This window comes from Lathyrus oleraceus, chromosome 4 (assembly GCF_024323335.1).
Source record: "Lathyrus oleraceus cultivar Zhongwan6 chromosome 4, CAAS_Psat_ZW6_1.0, whole genome shotgun sequence".
Taxonomy (NCBI): domain Eukaryota; kingdom Viridiplantae; phylum Streptophyta; class Magnoliopsida; order Fabales; family Fabaceae; genus Lathyrus; species Lathyrus oleraceus.
In genome coordinates, this window is record NC_066582.1 from 12,354,483 (window position 1) to 12,372,179 (window position 17,697).

Here is a 17,697-nt window from a genome sequence, read left to right on the forward strand (position 1 = left end):
GAACCATGTTGCCACGGGTCTGAACAGGTCGAGTCATGAGTCGACTCAACCTGTTTGAGTCGACTCAACTCTGTGAACAGGTCGACTAGTCGCTGTTGGCAATCAATTTTCTGCTGTGCATTTTTGAAAAATTATTCTATTATGTCGGTTACTTTTTTCATGCATCATATAAATATTCTACAGTCTCTTCTTAACCATTTCAACAAGAAAAGTGAAAGATATACACCAAAGTACTCATCATCTTCATTCTTCATTGCATTTTTCAATAATCACACATAATAATCTTTGTTGAGCATTGTGCATTGCTGTTGTGATAACGTTCAAATAAGATTGGATTATCTTAGTTTGGGTTGAGACTTTGTGTGGGTTTTTCTTGAATAAAACCATTTAGGTTTTGTCCTCCAAGAATTTGGGGTTTTTGCACTAACCTTTGCTTCGCAGATTCAGCCGAGTGAAACGTTTGAAGAAGGGAAGGTTCGGTCAAACAAGTAGTGGTAACCGGAGGATTGTGAAGAAAGCTTAGGGTTTAAGCGACTTGCGTTCGAAATCAGCCGAGCTGAAGTTTTGGAGAACGTGGCGTTCTTGCAATAAGGTAGCGGTAACCGGAGGTTTGTTCGAAGCACTTGAAGGACTTGGTTCAACTCGAATCAAGGGGAGAGAATAGAATAGGATCTGTAACAACTCTAGGGGTTGATTGGTGGTGATCATTTATTCTCTTGTATTGACTTTGCAACGTGTTAATAAAAACATCTCAATTCTAGATTTAGAATTGAGGGAAGACATATCCTAAGAGAGGACGATAGGGGAACTGCCTCAATAAATCCGGTCTTGTTCTCTCTATCTCTTAACTCTTTAAATTATGCATTAATTACGTTTTGTGTGAAATTAATCGTAGAATCAATATCGCTTGATTGATGTGCATATTAATTGTTCGATAAATTGTTGCAATCACTTGGATTGCAACTGAGTAAAATTTTGCACATTCAATTTGAGTGAAATTGAAACTTGGTGTGGAGTGCACACCAAGTGTTCGATAAAATTAATCTCACACAAACTTAGTAATATTTTACTTGATCTCTTATTGTGTTAAACATTATTAGAGGTCGCGATATCAAGGATCATAGTGGTTAATCGATTGACTTAGATAGGGTTGATAATCTCTATCTTAAGTAATTCCATTCGGTTTCACGCATATCTGATCTTTCCATTAACGTATCGTTTAGTTGATTACAATTTAGGGTGCTTCCGCAACCATTGAAAACATTTTTAAAAAGCGTTAAATTTCAAAATTGATCTATTCAACCCCCTTTTAGATTGGTACTATCGTCTAACACTTAAAAGCAACCAACAATCAGTTCTTTGCTACAAAGAACTGTGTAGCCTTGAGTTCTCCATCGCACCTGGAGATACATTGGAGCGGGATTTTGAAATCTTGTAAGGCATAATAATAATAAAAAAATCCTTAAAATCTTTTCTTTCTCTTTCTCGCTCAATAAGTATAAGAAAACAATTAACATGACTAACATTCAATCATCAATTTTAACTAAAAGATTCTCGTCGAGTACATGTGAGGGGTGCTAATACATTTCTCTTACATAACCGACTCTCGAACCCGATCTGATTGTGACGAACATTTCTCTTAACTTTAACGAGTTTTATTCGATATTTTTTTATTTCTTTAAAATAAATAAAGATCGATGACGATTATATTATTATTCCGAACATCCGACACGCTGAAGTGTTTTTCATGTCACGACACCTTCTTTGTATTCAGGATATGATAGTCCGTTGAAGATGGTTTTAAAATATCAACTATGCAGTCTCAATTTCTTTTGTCTCATGAAAAACACAAACCAGCCCATCAAGAATCATGTCTGACTCATGACAGAAATATTCATACAACATCCACACTTTCCTTGTTCGGCCCCCTTTATGAGTGTATAATTTCAATGCAAAGTTGACAACATCTCAACAAATGCAACTAACTTTAAACATGTGTGAGTTAAACAAGGTTTATAAAAAAGGTAGAAAGGAGTAATGGTTATAGTTATAGTTGCGTGTGAGACTACGAACTTTAAGCCAGACCAAACTTTTATTAAATGATGAAACACGAAGTATCCATGGCTACCATAATTCCTCGAATGACTGGTATCTTTTGGATAGAGACTACAACCACACCCTGTCCTTATTTAATACTCCATTTATGTCTAAATATTTTTTATTTTTTTTAATTGTTTCTAAATATACTCTTTAAAATAAATTCACTACCATTTCCTGTTATTCACAATAAACAAAAGATAGTAGGACCCATGGCTTAATAGAGAACTATACTATGCTTAAATAAAGTGAAACATATATAGTATCTGCTCATATTATACTTTTGTTAACATAGAGTCTAGAAGCCTAGTAGCTTGCTAATTGAGATTTTCTCAAGCATCACATATGAAATTTATTTGTTACATCAAAATTACTAATTGGATAGCAACAGTATAATATTACTAATAAGCAAACATCAATCAAACTCTTAAATATTAGTCATTAATTTAGTAAATATATTACCGGCATTGCAGTCTACATTCTGAAGATAGAATAATGCCAAGGATAGAATATTTGTAAAGTATAATAAATAATAATAATAATAAAAAACTTAAATGGTTCTAGACACAATGACAGCTTTGAGAGGATTCTTCATAACAACAGTAAAAGCGAATGTCTCAGTCGAGTCGGGTGGATTATTCGGAACCGGTAACCACCTAAAAGCCAGCACCATTTTCGCCATCAACATGTTTATATGCAAAGTTCCCAATGTCCACGCCGGACAAATCCTCCTCCCAGCACCAAATGGCATCATCTTCACCTCTTTAGTTCCGGTAACATCCACATCAACTCCATCCCCATTCAAAAACCTCTCGGGTCGAAACTCATTTGGATCCTTCCACATGTTCGGATCCTCTGTTAACCATGCCGTGTAAAACTCAACACTCGCATCCGCCGGAACAGTGTAACCACCAAGCTCCGTCTCCGCCGTCGCCGCATGCGATAGCACAAAATGACTCGGTGGATGTCGCCGGAAAGTTTCTTTCACTATAGCACCGAGATAAGGCATTTTCTCAACATCACTATCCATAACAACACCACATTTTCCAACGCAGCCAACAATCTCTTTATATAACCGCTCTTGAATCTCTTGATCCATCACTAGATGAAACAACGCCCATTCCACCGCCGTGGCGCTCGTATCGGTACCGGCGCTGATAATTTCCGACACAAGCGTAACCAACTCCTCTTCTCCTAATCTTCCTCTCCCTGGAACTTCCAAAGCAAACAAGGAATCCACGTAAGCAGCACCAACCGGACTCACCTGTTAAATTAATTATTTAATTAATCAAATATAGATTCACATCATTAGTTATTAATAAATTATATTATGCTCAATAATATCACACTTACCATCTCTGGATCTCCATTTTTTCCGTCACTCTCCACGAAAGCTTTCCGTTTTCTTATTAACGGGGCTATTAACTCCACCTGTTTCTTTCTCAGCTTTCTCGCTTCTTTCACATGTCCACGGAATAACGGCGTTAAAACGGGTAAAAAGTCTGGAAGCTTCGGAAGAGTAATTAGCATAACGTCTTTGAGAACACTCTCAATGTCTCTGATTCGTTCTTCAGTTATCTTGGCACCGAAACAGAGACAAATGAGAATGCTACAGATGGTGAGTCTGCAGTTACTCATTACTTCAACAAAACCTTTATCATGGGCTTCCTTTTGGATCCTTTGCATATGGGCTTCCATGGCCCATTTACGAATCCAACTGCACTGTTTTACTCTCAGCGGTGATATCATCTCAGTGACGAGGTTACGGCGGAGTGAGCGCCAGAGCGGGCCGTACTCGGCGGAGTTGATGGCACACTTTCCCATACTGAAGATGAGTCGAATGGGAGAGTCTTTAGGCCTGCTCGCAAACTGTGGGCCTCGTTGGATTAGGGCTTCGTGGATTAGGTCAGCGTCTGTGACGATTATCAACGTGCGTTGACCCATCTGCATGGTGAAGATTGGACCGTATTTTAGACGTAAATCGCGAACGATGTACATGAAAGGACGACGTTGGAGGATGACTTGGAAGAGGTTGCCGACGATTGGCCAACCCGGTGGTCCTGGTGGGAGGTTTTTGGTACCGCCGCCGGTTTTGGACCAGCGGGACCACCACCAGCGGAAGAAGAAGAGGGTGAAAGAGAACATGATGATGTCTAAGAGTTCCATGGTTGAAAAGGAATGGAAGAAAGTTGATGAAAGAAGAGTAGTGAGAAAGAGGGTATATAAGAAGAGAGAAGAGTGAAGAGTGGTTGTGTAAGGTGGTTAATGGCATTCAATAAAATTGAGCAGACGTAATTACTATTAAGTACGGAGTGCTCCGCATCATGACAGATATTCAACGCATCCATTTGCATGTGACTTCGAAAACTGTTACTATCATTTTTTATATCAATTTATGTCGAAAAAGCAACTATATATTGCTATATGTACACGAAGAAAAAGAGTTTAATTACTATATTATGAAAATGTTTTATTTATATCAATTTATTCAAACTATTTGTATGTGTTATTATAGAAATGGTTAGAGTAAAAATAAATATTTTTTAATATTTGAGGAATATGAATATGGACTATATTAGTATATATCACTTAAATTTAAGTAAAAATTGAAAAAAAAACGAGTTAATGAGTTTTAAAAACTTGAGTATTAATTAAAAAAATCTTTAAATTTTGGTAATTGATAAATATATTTTTAAAATTATAAAGCATCTTTAAATTTTGTCTATTTATTAATTGATGGGTTAGAACATATGATATTAGAGAGTTAATGTGTTTAGGTTGTTAAGATTAGATTTTTACAAGTAAAATAGTTTAATTTTATATTTTCAAATATAGACTTTGTTTTGTTTCAAGTCGAAAGACACCGGCCGATTTTCTGAAGGAAATCATGATTCATTTGGATAGTTCACAGCACAAGAGAACTATAATATTGAAGAGAATATGTGATTTCAAGTCAAGATACATTCAACGACTCATAAGATTTCACTCCTTAACACTACAACAAATAGCATCTTTTATGACGAAATTTTCACCTCGAACAATACAAAACTAAGGTTTAAAGCGAAGGCATGCTATTTTTTATATTTAAAGAAATAAAAAATTATATATTCCTTTGGATTTTCAAATCACCAAGGTGAAAAAACAATAAAGTACAAGCTTCAATGCCCAGCTATCGCAGTTTATGATTTTAATTGTTTATAAGTGTAAGCAAAATGTTATAACCCTTCGGTTTTCTATTTAACTGAGGCATAAAATAATAAGATTTTACTATAAAAGCACTCGTTAAACAGATTTTATCTTAATCCTTACTAATATGAAGTCGTCTCAAACTCGCAAGAATCATTCTTTGCGATGGATTGCAAGACATAAAAAATCTTTAATGTTCTTCTATCTTGAACAATTATTTTGAGTTTTTTTTTAATATCCAGGTTTTTTAAAAAAATTTCAAAAATAAACATTTTTTCAAAAAAATTATAAAATTGGGCAATTTTTGCCCTAATTTTGTACATGGGCGCCACCCTAGTTGGCGCCTACCCTTAAAGGGTAGGGCAAGTCGCCACTAGGAGTGGCGCCTACACTCTATTTCTTTTTCTTTCTTTTTTTTTTTTTTTTTAATATGTTTTTTTTTTAATTTTTTTTAATTTATGAATTTAGATTTATTATAAATTATATAAATTTATATTAATACATATATATAAATAAAATTATTTACAAGATTAATATATATATATATAATATATATATATATATATATATATATATTAATTTATATATATATTAATTAAATTTATAAGTAATTAATATTATTTATAAATTTTTGGGAAAATTAGGGTTAATCATGTTAAGATTAATTTATCAAGTGCGACACTAATTAGGGTTAAGTAGATTGGTGTACAACCCAGATCTTTTCCTATAAATAAAGTGTTATTTCCTTGCATTTTCTTCACCACTGTTTCCTATCACTTTCTCTATCAAGTTGAGTTCATGGCATCCCCAAGACCGTCGTCATGGCAGCGAACATCATCAAGGCGCCCGGATCCTGAACAAGTAATCTTAAAAAGGGATGGGCATGTTATTTTCTCGCCTTTGAAACCCCCAATGGAGATGAAATTTTGGAACATCCGTTCGTTGGACCAACTAAAAAGGTCCTTGATGTCTTGGTTAGAGGGAGATTACCAACCTGGTGAAGTCATCAGAAGGATTCAGAGGCTTAGAACAAGGTTCTCATTTGAAACTGGAGAAACGATACGTTGGTGGGTTGAAGTTGAAAGCGACATTGATTGCATCCAAATGATGCATGGATCAGACGACATAGTGTTAACTGTTGTAATTTCTTAGATTTTAATGGTTGTTTGTCATGTTGTTGTTGTATTTGTTATTGTTCTAGTACTTGTTCTTGTTTTAGTACTTGTTTTTGTTCCAGTATTTGTTTTTGTTTTAGTAATTGGTGTTGTAATGTTAGATGTTTGTGTTTGTTGTTCAAGTGTCATCTTCTATTTGGAATAAAAAGTAAACTTTAATGATAAATAGCATTGGTACACAGATTTATGAATATGAAAACTAAGTTGTGGAACTAGATCCACGATATGGACATTTGTTCTTATTATGCCCTAGTTGTCTACATATGCTACACTTCCTCTGCATTTTCTCTGCGACGTCCATTTCAGTTCTAATGCGCCTGCTATTTGGGCGACCACTTTTATTCCGCCGCATTGATTCGTTGTGCCAAACAATTTCCCCGTCATACTCTGGCCAATACGCCTCCAATGCTACCACCGGAAAGGGATTGTCGTATACATTGAGCAATGTTGCAACTTTGTAGATGGGAGACACTAGCGATAATGCATCGAAGTGGCTGTGTGAACACGCTGCAATGACATGGGAACAAGGCATACGATAGGCCTGAAATTGACCACAGTCGCACCAACGGTCTGGTATTAGGACCCTATACTCTTGTCTGGGCAGCCCTTGGTTGTGGTCAATTGTTTCCTTGACACTAAAAGTGTGGCCATGGCGGTCGAATTCCGTAACCCGATGGTTGCTGGCTTTGGCAGATTCCTGCCTCATAAACTTCATGCAGGCATCACTATATACCTGACTCGTCTGCAACACTTCATGCCAGCGCCTGCCTCTTGTTACGAACAACGTTGCCATCCGAAAATAGGTCGCACTCACCAATGCGGTTACCGGGAGGTTACGTATGCCCTTAAAGACGCCATTCATTGATTCCACAAGATTTGTTGTCATGTGGCCCCACCTCACCCCATCGTCGTATGATCTAGTCCACTTCGCTCTGTCGATATTATCGATCCACCTCCCTGCATCAGAATTTGTCAACACTATTTCCCGGCGGTAGTATTGGAATCCAGGTTGGTTTAATGCATACCCCGCGTTTATTAAATGTTGCTTCAAGAAGTTATCCTTGAACTCCCGCATAAAATTTTGAGCAATATGCCTGATGCAGTAGACATGGGTAGACGGGGGGTCATGCCAACCATTTGCTGGATTATTGTATGCACTGTCTATTGAAGCGTGCCTGTCAGAAATCACACAGATGCCAGCTTGTGGAGTCACGTGCGTTCGGAGATTCTTAAGGAAGAAACTCCAAGCAGCAGCCGTTTCTCCTTCTACCAATGCAAAGGCTATTGGGAAAATATTAGAATTTCCATCTTGTGCGACCGCCATCAGTAACGATCCTTTGTATTTCCCATACAGCCAAGTTCCATCGACTTGAACAAGTGGTTTGCAGAATGTAAAACCGATGATGCAGGGACGGAATGCCCAGAAAAGTCTATGGAATATTCCATTACCTTCTAGACGAGTTCCGTCAGGGGATTGTGCCGGCAAGGTCTCCATTATAGAAACCGTCCCAGGTGAATACAATCGTAGTGCAGCCAGGTAGCGTGGTAGTTGTTTGTATGACTCCTCCCAGTTACCGTATACCAGTTCAATTGCCTTGGTTTTCGCTAACCAAGCCTTTCTGTATGACGGTGTATATTTGAAAACAGCCACGCAATGGGAGATAATTGTTTTGACCTTCAGTGACGGGTCAGCCTCAACTAGAGGTAATATGGAATGGCAGATCATATCATGGCTAAGTTTGCGATGATCCTGTGCCATGTTGGTGTTGACGCAAATGTGAGCTTGAGAAATGGACCCTATCACCCACGCATTATGTTTCTTCTTGTACGATGCCATCAACCTATACCCACACTCCGGATTTTTGCATACAATAACGTATCTTTCCGGATTTGATTTGATAACATCGTAGTCAACACAGTTTTCCAAGTGCCAGTTCTTTATTGATAACAGACACTCTTCCTTGGTCCGAAATTGGTCACCCTTCTTTAAGTCCTCATCAGACCTCATATATGGGTTGTAGAACATATCTGATGAGGGCTCATCCTCGCCCAAGTTAAGTGTTGTGAAGTGCGCAGGCGGTGAGTAGCGTTGCGCTATAGGTATTTGAACTTGGTCTTCGTCTTCAGAATCACGGTTCACCAAGTCATCAACCACGTCTTCAGCACCATCAACCACATCGTCTTCAACGTGGTGCTCAACATCTTGTTCGTCATCAATCACAGGATCAATAACCTGTGACTGAATATTCTGAGTTGGTTGAAATTGTTCCAACACAATGTACAACACTATGTATTCGTAACCAGAATACTCATGGTTACGAAACATGTATTTTGTCTCCATGTCATTTTGAATCAATGACTTATAAAACCTGACAGAGTTGTTTTCTGAAAAAAAAGGTTGTTGATAAAAAATTTGGGACACGGGTTGTCTTAGTTTGGACTCAATCTTTTTCTTCAGATAAGAGAAGTCAGCTCCTCTATTTAGACAAAAACGAGTGCATTCGGTGTTTCTAAATAGGAAGCCAGACATATCACATTCATAAGTCTCACCATTGACGTGAGCTTTGATTTTGTATTGTGATGAAGATGCCATGTTTTGTGAAGGTTTTGTGAAGATATTGTGATGGTTTTGTGAAGATATTGTGAAGGTTTTGTGAAGGTTTTGTGATGATATTGTGAAGGTTTTGTGAAGGTTTTGTGATGATATTGTGAAGGTTTTGTGAAGATTGCTGTGAAGATATTGTGAATACCTTTGTGAAAATGTGTGTGAATATTTATACTGCAAGATTCCGACACATATTTGCATGCATGTCTTCAACCAAGCCTTCCCCAAGAGCAACGCATGCAAAACTTGGACACGTGTAAAGCATGCAAGAACTTGCAGGCAACGTGGAGCTGCATGCATGTAATAATTTTGACACGTCTACTGCCTATCCATCAAATGTATTCTCCACATAGTCTGAACTTAGTCTCAGCTTTAGCTTTGCTTCCACCAAAAACTTAAACTTCTTGAACTTCCAATACTGAATATCACACTTCCAATACTAAACTATTTCTTTTTTCCATTATGTGTTTAAACAACCTGATTAATTATTTTAAATAATATTCCCACGCATGCCTGATTATTTTAAACAACCTCTTTTATTCAATTTTATTTAATCTTAATTATTTATTTTAAACAACCTGATTATTTATTTTAAACAACCTCTTTGCATCATCAGATTCCACCAAGTCTTCCCCAAGACAAGACAAGTGCAACCTAGTCTGCACCAATGCATGCCAACACTACCACCTAGCCTGCACCTATTCTGCAAGATTCCCACGCATGCCTTCCACGTGTCACACCTTTGCATCATCAGATTCCACCAAGTCTTCCCCATGACAAGACAAGTGCAACCTAGTCTGCACCAATGCATGCCAACACTACCACCTAGTCTGCACCTAGTCTTGCAAGTTTTCATCAACCACTAACACTTTTATTCAGAGAACTCCGGCGAAACTTCTCATCCACCAAACTTCGTTCTACATTGCAGTCATGTCTCTTCTTACCATGGGCCAAGAACACAGAGGCACTAGGGCAAACATTGCCTCATTCGTAAGTTTTTCTTGAACATTGCCTCTTTCGTATGTTTGTAATTTGTTTTTTAAAAGTCCAATCTAATGATTGTTTATATTGTTTGTTTTTAAAGGATCCCAAGAAATTTCGTCAACGTTCACACCCTATGCCTTATCCAGACCCATGGTGCGTACCTTACATAGAGCGTGCGGGTTTCGGTCATGTTATGCATGTCGTAAATGCCACAATTGATGTCAAATTCATTTTGGCTCTGTGTGAACGTTGGAGACCTGAGACACACACTTTTCACCTACCAACTGGTGAATGTACCGTCACATTAGAGGACGTGTACATGCTTTTGGGTCTTAGAATAGATGGTAAGCCTGTGACTGGAAATGTTCAACAGCCTAACCAAATATGTGTTCAAATGTTGGGGGTAGATCTGGTCGAGGGTGAGGGGTCTGCCAAAGCAAGGGGTCAGGGTATTAAATTATCTAGCCTACAATTGTACCACGACTCCATAACTTTGACTGAGGAATCCTCCGAACAAGAAAAAGTCATAAAAACCCGGGTTTACATTATGCTATTGTTTGGGAACTTGCTATTTCCCGAAGGGACGGGAAATAGCATAAACTTTATGTACTTGAGTTTGCTCGGGGACATTGATAGAATAAGCACATATAGTTGGGGTTCTGCAGTATTAGCATTCCTATATAGCTCTTTGTGTAAAAATGCACAAAATGAGCACTGTACATTTTCTGGATGTGCTTTTTTGCTCCAAACATGGGGGTGGTGGAGATTGCCGAGGCTAGCCCCAGAAAATCCTAATGTCTACTCCTTCCCCTACGCAACTAGGTAAATTTATGATGTTATTTCATTTTGTATATTTATTCTATAAATATTTGTAAATAATATTATTTATCTTTTTTTGTTTAGGTTCATTACAACCGGACTGGATTACAGTCTTACCCCCAAAAATAAAATTATATTTTATCGTCAACTCTTGGATCGTCTCCGAGCACAAGATGTATTACCACTAAATCACTCAGCTTCTAACTGATTTATTAATATCATGCATTCTCGATAAATAACATATTTGCTTTTTTCTTTGCAGTTTATTTGGAGGCCATATTTGGGATTGGAACATCAACCCAACCCCGAAGATGCAGCTGTTTGGACAGCAAAAACGGCCATAATGCGGTTCACCACTGTGGAGATGCACCAAAGTGACCGTGTCAAGCTGCAATTCGGAATGCATCAAGAAATCCCAGGCCCCCCAATGTCTATGGAACCTTGGCATCTAAAAAAAGTCAGCCACCAGTGGTATGCCCAAAATTGGAAGGAATTTGCTAAGGAGTTTCGTAAAATGTGGAAAGACCGTGCCCACTATGTTTTACAATTTCCGGTGGCGCCCAACGAAATGAAGCCGACAAGGGAATATGTGGATTGGTATAGAGCAAATACAAATCCAGAAATGATTGTGTCTGACCCGTTCTATTTGGACGATCCCCGGATGCAACAACCATATTTCCAACAACAACAACCACCACAGTATTCCCAACAACAACAACCACCACCTTATTACCAACAACAACCACCACCACCATTTTACCAACAACAACCACCACCACCTTATTACCAACAACAACCACCACCACCATATTACCAACAACAACCACCACAACACATGTCCACCCCCCAACCAAATCAACAATACATACCACAAATTCAACCCCAATACCATGAAGACTACCAACACCAAACTCAACATTCCCACCACCATCAACAGTCCCAACACCTACCGCAATATCAATCCCCCCACTTCCACCAATCCCAACACTTCCATCACGACAATGTCCCGAGCTCTTCCAGTCCTCCACCTAGCCCCGACACGGGTATACAAGAGGACTACCAATAGGACTACTACACACCACAACAAACATTGTACTTTGGCCAACCCGATTCAACCCTAAACTACCAAAGACCACAATTCGAGGGCGCACCCAGCAGTAGTCAGTTTGTCCCACCGAGACAAAGCTTTGAGGGCGTAGAGGGGACCCGTCTTTCCTACAGCACTGAAGGGACTTCGACCCAACCACAACGGCAAACGGCAAGGGGACGCGTTAGGGCAAGGGGTGGTAATAGGGAAGCACCACCACCACGTGAACCGTCTAGGCGAGTAATTAGATCTCCCCCGTGCGGATCGTACCAGGGACCGCATCATATGTGATTAATCATATCTTTGTAATATTTGTCTTGTCTATTATTTAAATAAAAATATTTTCTGTTTATTATCTTTATATCTTTATCTTTATCTTTAAAGATATTGTCTATCATATCTTTATATATATATATATACATATATATATATATATATATATATATATATATATATTAATTTACATGTGTATAAATATTTATTTACACGTATATAAATTAATTTTTTTCCAAAAATTTGCAAATAATATTAATTACTTATAAATTAAATTAATATATATATATAAATTAATATATATATAAATTAATATATATATATATATATATATATATATCTTGTAAATAATTTTATTTATATATATGTGTTAATATAAATTAATATAATTAATAAAAAATATAAATTTATAAATTAAAAAAAATTAAAAAAAAATAAATATAACATATTAAAAAAAAAAATGGAATGGGTGTAGGCGCCACTCCTAGTGGCGACTTGCCCTACCCATTAAGGGTAGGCGCCAACTAGGGTGGCGCCTAGGTGTAATTTAGGGCCAAAAATGGCCATTTGTGTAATTTTTTTGAAAAATGGTGTATTTTTGAATTTTTTTTTAAATTTCTGGATATTTAAAAAAAAAATTCCAATTATTTTTCCCTTGCAATCTATCTTAAATAATGGTGTTGATGTTGTCGTTTTTGTATTTTTGGAATAACACTTAATTAAAGAAGAGAGCTCAATCTTTGAAGAGTACACAGGTGATAAATTGCATGTATAGAAAATCATTTTTGTTTTAAAAAAATGTTTTAAAGGGTATACAACAAAATTTGGATATCAACGAAGATTTGTTGTAAATAGTGTATTTTAATATTATGTGTAAACAATATAATTTTTTAAAAAAATTATTCACCTCTGTTTTATAATAAAACAGAAGTGTTTAATAATTATATTTTATTATAAAAACACTCGTTAAACATATTTTACCCTAAAACTAACTTATATGTAGCCGTCCCAAAGAGATATTCATAAAACGTCATTTTATCCTAGAGATTTGTTGGAAGAGTTTTGATTAATATCTTTTGGAAGAGATATTCATCATCGTCTATTTGATCATGAGTTGTTACTATAGATCAATGGGATGGATTGCAAGTGTAGAAAATAAAAATTCTCATTGAAAAATAGATCTCTAGCATCTTGCATGGACGTGGGCATGAAAAATAAAAATTCTCATTAGGTAACAAATTTTACAATATATTTTTAATATTATGTGTAAACAATGTAATTTAAAAAAATAGCTTATTCACCTCGGTTTTCTTCGTGACCGAGAGGATAGTTAAGTGTTTTTTTTACTATATTTAACAACCTTAAATAAATATTCATCATTCATTTAATATTTATCAACACTCAAGAATCTACCATTAGTGATCTGCGGGAAACCTAAGGGACATCCATTATAAAAACATGCTGAATATTAAAAATTTAACCTATATGGAACATGAAGCGCTTGAAACATAAATCCATTTGAAAAAGTTCTCTAAGATGGATCGTAAGAGTAGGAAATTACTCGGGTTTAAAGTTTATTTTATTAAATATTTATTTGAGCATAAAATCATATATTTGAATATTAATTTTATTTATATAACCCTTATTTTGTTTTGCTTCAGAATCAAATGCATGCAAGATCCGTAGAGAATAATCTTGCACCCAACATTTGATCTTCCCAAAGATTAAATAATTCGAAGATCTAAAATCTAGATCTTCAGGAAATTTGATTTTTATCAAGATCCCTGGGGAATTTGATTTTTATCTATATCTCTATGGAATTTGATTTTTATTTTAATATTATGTGCAAAAAATGTAATATTCTGGATAAATAATGTAACATCTTTTTTATAAACAGAAATAATTTCACCCCTCGGTTTTCAAGATAAACTGAGATATAAGATACGTTAGTTTTAAAAATAATAAAAATATTGTTGTTGGGGTTTCAAACTCATGTGCATATAACGTTACCCCTCAGTTTTAAAATCACAGAGGTGATAATAAGTGACAACTTTTTGATGACGCCCTTTGTATCCTCGCTACTGCATCCGAGGTAAAATGTATTTCGTGTCCCACGTTAAAAATATTTTTTGTAGTAGTGTAAAAATAGTGGGTTGTTATAACCGCTTCACTATATAAAGAGAACATACGTCAATTCTATGTGCAAAATTGCTTATAAAAAATTCTAACTTCATTCACTCTTCTCCTACACATATTGACTTAAGTGTTGGAGTGCTAACTTTGCAGATCAGTCCTTCCTCCTCCGCAACTGAGGCTCGGGTTCACTGTGATCCACTGCGATCACCGGCTCTCCGATCAATTCTGGTTCCATAACAGAACAAGTTTAAATTCTGGCTTTTCCTTAGATCATAGGGTCTACTCCAATTCCTCCACTCTGACCTCCGATACCACTGCCAACTTCACGATCTGAAACATTACCTAGTTTCCAATTGTTGCAAGCTAATCTCGAAATACAATGGGCTAATGAGCTATTGAATAACATGTATAACATCGTTTGACAACACAATTCACATATGATAGAGGAAAGCGACATAATGTACTCTAAGTTGTTTGAGAATATGAGCCTCGATAGGGAAAACTTGTGGTAGTACAAGGGGTTATATTTGCAAGTTTTTAACGACACGACGACCTGCCCATGGGGGTATATCGAGTTGATGATATCTGTAGGATATGTAAGGGACGTCTGAACCGTACGTTTGTAGTTCCTTGTGGTCCCTTGCAAAAGTGTTTCCAACTGTTTTCTTGGCAGACCCTTCGCATCCGTGGTGGATGTCATGGCCTCATCGGTCCACCTCAAGCTCAAATTTCACAACCGTCATTGTGAACCACTCACAATTAATGTTGATCTTAAAGGAACCAAAAGGATATAACAAGAACTCTAGCAGGACCAAGGAGGGAGAAAGGTCGTGGAAATCAATGTAGCAAACCTAACCGGACAACTCAAAAGAATGAATATATCCAACCTCCTAGAGGTGGCTAACCCGACGAGACGGGGGACAACAAGAATAAGCGGTGGCTAGCCCACCTGGCTATGTTTACAATTTTGCATTTGATGTTGATTTTTAGATAATCAATTGGTTAGGGTTTCAAATTTGCATTTGATGTTATTTTTCGGATAATCGATTTTATCACAAGTGTACAATAAACTCCCAATTGTTAATTAAGTGATCGTAAATTCTACAATATTTATTTTCTTTGTGACTGTATAAGGTAACAACGAGTTTGGGGTACGACCGGAAGGATCGAAGCCCAAAAAAAGACTCGGGGGGTGTTGTCACAAACACCGTGAGCGTGCAACCACATCATTTAAAACCCCACAGTGTGAAGCACACACATAAAGAAAATGTCAAAACCATTATAAGAGTAATAATTATTTGCATCCCTTTGATAGCTAGCCACTTTAGAGGCTATGGTGGGTTGGACACGCGTCGACCTCAAACTAGGTTTTCACCTAGGGGATGGGGAAAGAGGTACTGACATTTGGTCGAACACGACCCAAGAAACATCCAATAAACTTTAAGGGAAGACCTCGTAAGTTCATGCGAAGCCTAAAGTAATGTGCTTAGGATCAAACACGTATACCTTGAATAGGTAAAAAAAATAACACTTCTATTTCATTTTAGTTATAGTTTACAACATACGCAGTTAGAAAAAAAAAAGACAAAGGACTTCTAATCACGAAGGGAGGCGATCTTTCCATCTTTGAGCATTTGGTCAGACCAAATCAGCTCCCTCGAAACATGCAAAGGATGTTAAAAATGCTCCATTTGATGCAAGAAATTCTCAGAGGACTCTTAAATGGAAGTGAGCCTAATAGTTAAGGACTTAATTAAACTTTGAGCTAAGGAGGAATTCTCGAGACGTCTGTCCTATAGGTCTCTCTGAATCGCATAAAGAGATGCCTTAAGTAGACGATAAAGTAGCCCGGGTAGAAGCTATATATTTATCCTTCCTCACTGCACCCCTCACCAAAAGAGTTACCTGGTCAACTAGAGATCCAAGAAGACCGAGGGTGCACAAAGCATTGCCTACCCAGGTAAGAGAAGAAAAAGCCTTATGTATTTCTTGCAGGTACGTATTCCACTAGAGGTTCAAGCTACAAATACTTTCCTCTAGCTACTGTTTCTTTTTGCATGATTGGTTGGACAAGAAAATATCCCAACAGTCGGCACCACCAATATCCAAAGCAGTAGAAGCATGTCGAGTATAACGTGTCAAAGTCGACACTTCGTCCTCAAGAGCACGATCGACCAGGTTGTCTAGATTGGAAAAGTATTCCTCTGAGGGAGATGCCCGATATTCTTCCAAAGTGCTAAGGGATGACCCAATCAACTATATATAAGTTAGAGGACCCGACACACATGACGACCGTCAGGGACCATTCAAACCACCAACACCTCTAGCAAACCCTGAGGGGGAATGAGCATCGACCGACCTCGAAGTAATGAATGGGCTCACTGCAGTTTGATTCGGTCAGATTCTCTGCCTGAGTAGGCAAAGTGCTTCTTTATCTTTTGTTGAATTTGAAAATAATGATTATTAAAGTAAGCACATTACAAATAATCGGGTTGATGACAAAAAGGCCAAGTGCATTTGAAACTCACCAAAAATGGCCTTCCTCTCTTCCTTAGTATGGGAATCAACCAGCAATCGGGTTTCGATAAGTTGTTTTGAGCGCTTCCGTGAAGCTTCATTTCAAGGAGCAACACCCCATGGGTAACCCAACTCTTAGACGAAACCCATCATCCATTTTTTAAAATATATATCCTCTTGAAATATAGATCCTCTTTAAAATTCTTCAAACTCTCTAGAAATGTATCGAAACTACGAACAATCGACACAAAGAGTCAAGACTCCTCATACTCATTACAGATTCACTCATTTTCACCAAGGGTCAAGACTCCCCAATCCAAATAGGGGCCAACGTCCAGAAAGGCTCCATCAAGACCACTCTCTCGAACGAAGATAGAAATAATTGAAAGAGAGACATGGTCAACCCATGAAGCATAAGTACATTCTTTTGATTTTTGACTCATAATGTACATTATTTTCCTCAAGAATAGGAGAAGAAAATGTTGTAGAAACTAAAGATAATAATGAAGCAGAAAGAAAGTCTCAAAGAATTACAAAACTGAATCCCCAAGAATGACATGATAACTTACTAAAGGAAATAAACTTATAAATGTTCAAGTGATTTAGTTCCCGAAGGTCATTATGAGGGTACCTTCAAAAAGAAGTTTGAAAGCATGGAGCCTAATAAAGGCGCGAGTTCACAAGAAATAATAACTTCTTATCTTCATTTTCCATTTAAGCTAAAGAGTGATCGACAAAAGTGGAAAATATGAAAAACTATTGCAATGCCATACAAAGACAAAGGCTTAAGGGGAAATTGTTCCAGGTTGACCAGAAAG

The 17,697-nt window shown here is 37.1% G+C and overlaps 1 protein-coding gene across 1 annotated transcript; it reads right to left on the reverse strand.

Moving 5' to 3' along the window:
• Positions 1-2,512: 2,512 nt before the first annotated feature.
• On the reverse strand, positions 2,513-4,369 carry LOC127138383 (cytochrome P450 77A1). The gene is made up of 2 exons (XM_051064819.1): positions 3,451-4,369; positions 2,513-3,361 (listed from the first exon to the last, which is right to left on the reverse strand). Exons 1-2 carry the CDS (start codon positions 4,261-4,263, stop codon positions 2,648-2,650), a joined length of 1,527 nt encoding a protein of 508 aa, XP_050920776.1. The 5' UTR covers positions 4,264-4,369; the 3' UTR covers positions 2,513-2,647.
• Between the last annotated feature and the right edge of the window lie 13,328 nt (positions 4,370-17,697).

Excerpts from the sequence above, each read along its gene's own strand:
- LOC127138383 (XM_051064819.1), bottom strand. The coding sequence starts at position 4,263 with ATGGAACTCTTAGACATCATCATGTTCTCTTTCACCCTCTTCTTCTTC. Across the intron at positions 3,362-3,450 it reads AAAATGGAGATCCAGAGATG|GTGAGTCCGGTTGGTGCTGC; the intron begins GTAAGTGTGATA and ends TTAATTTAACAG.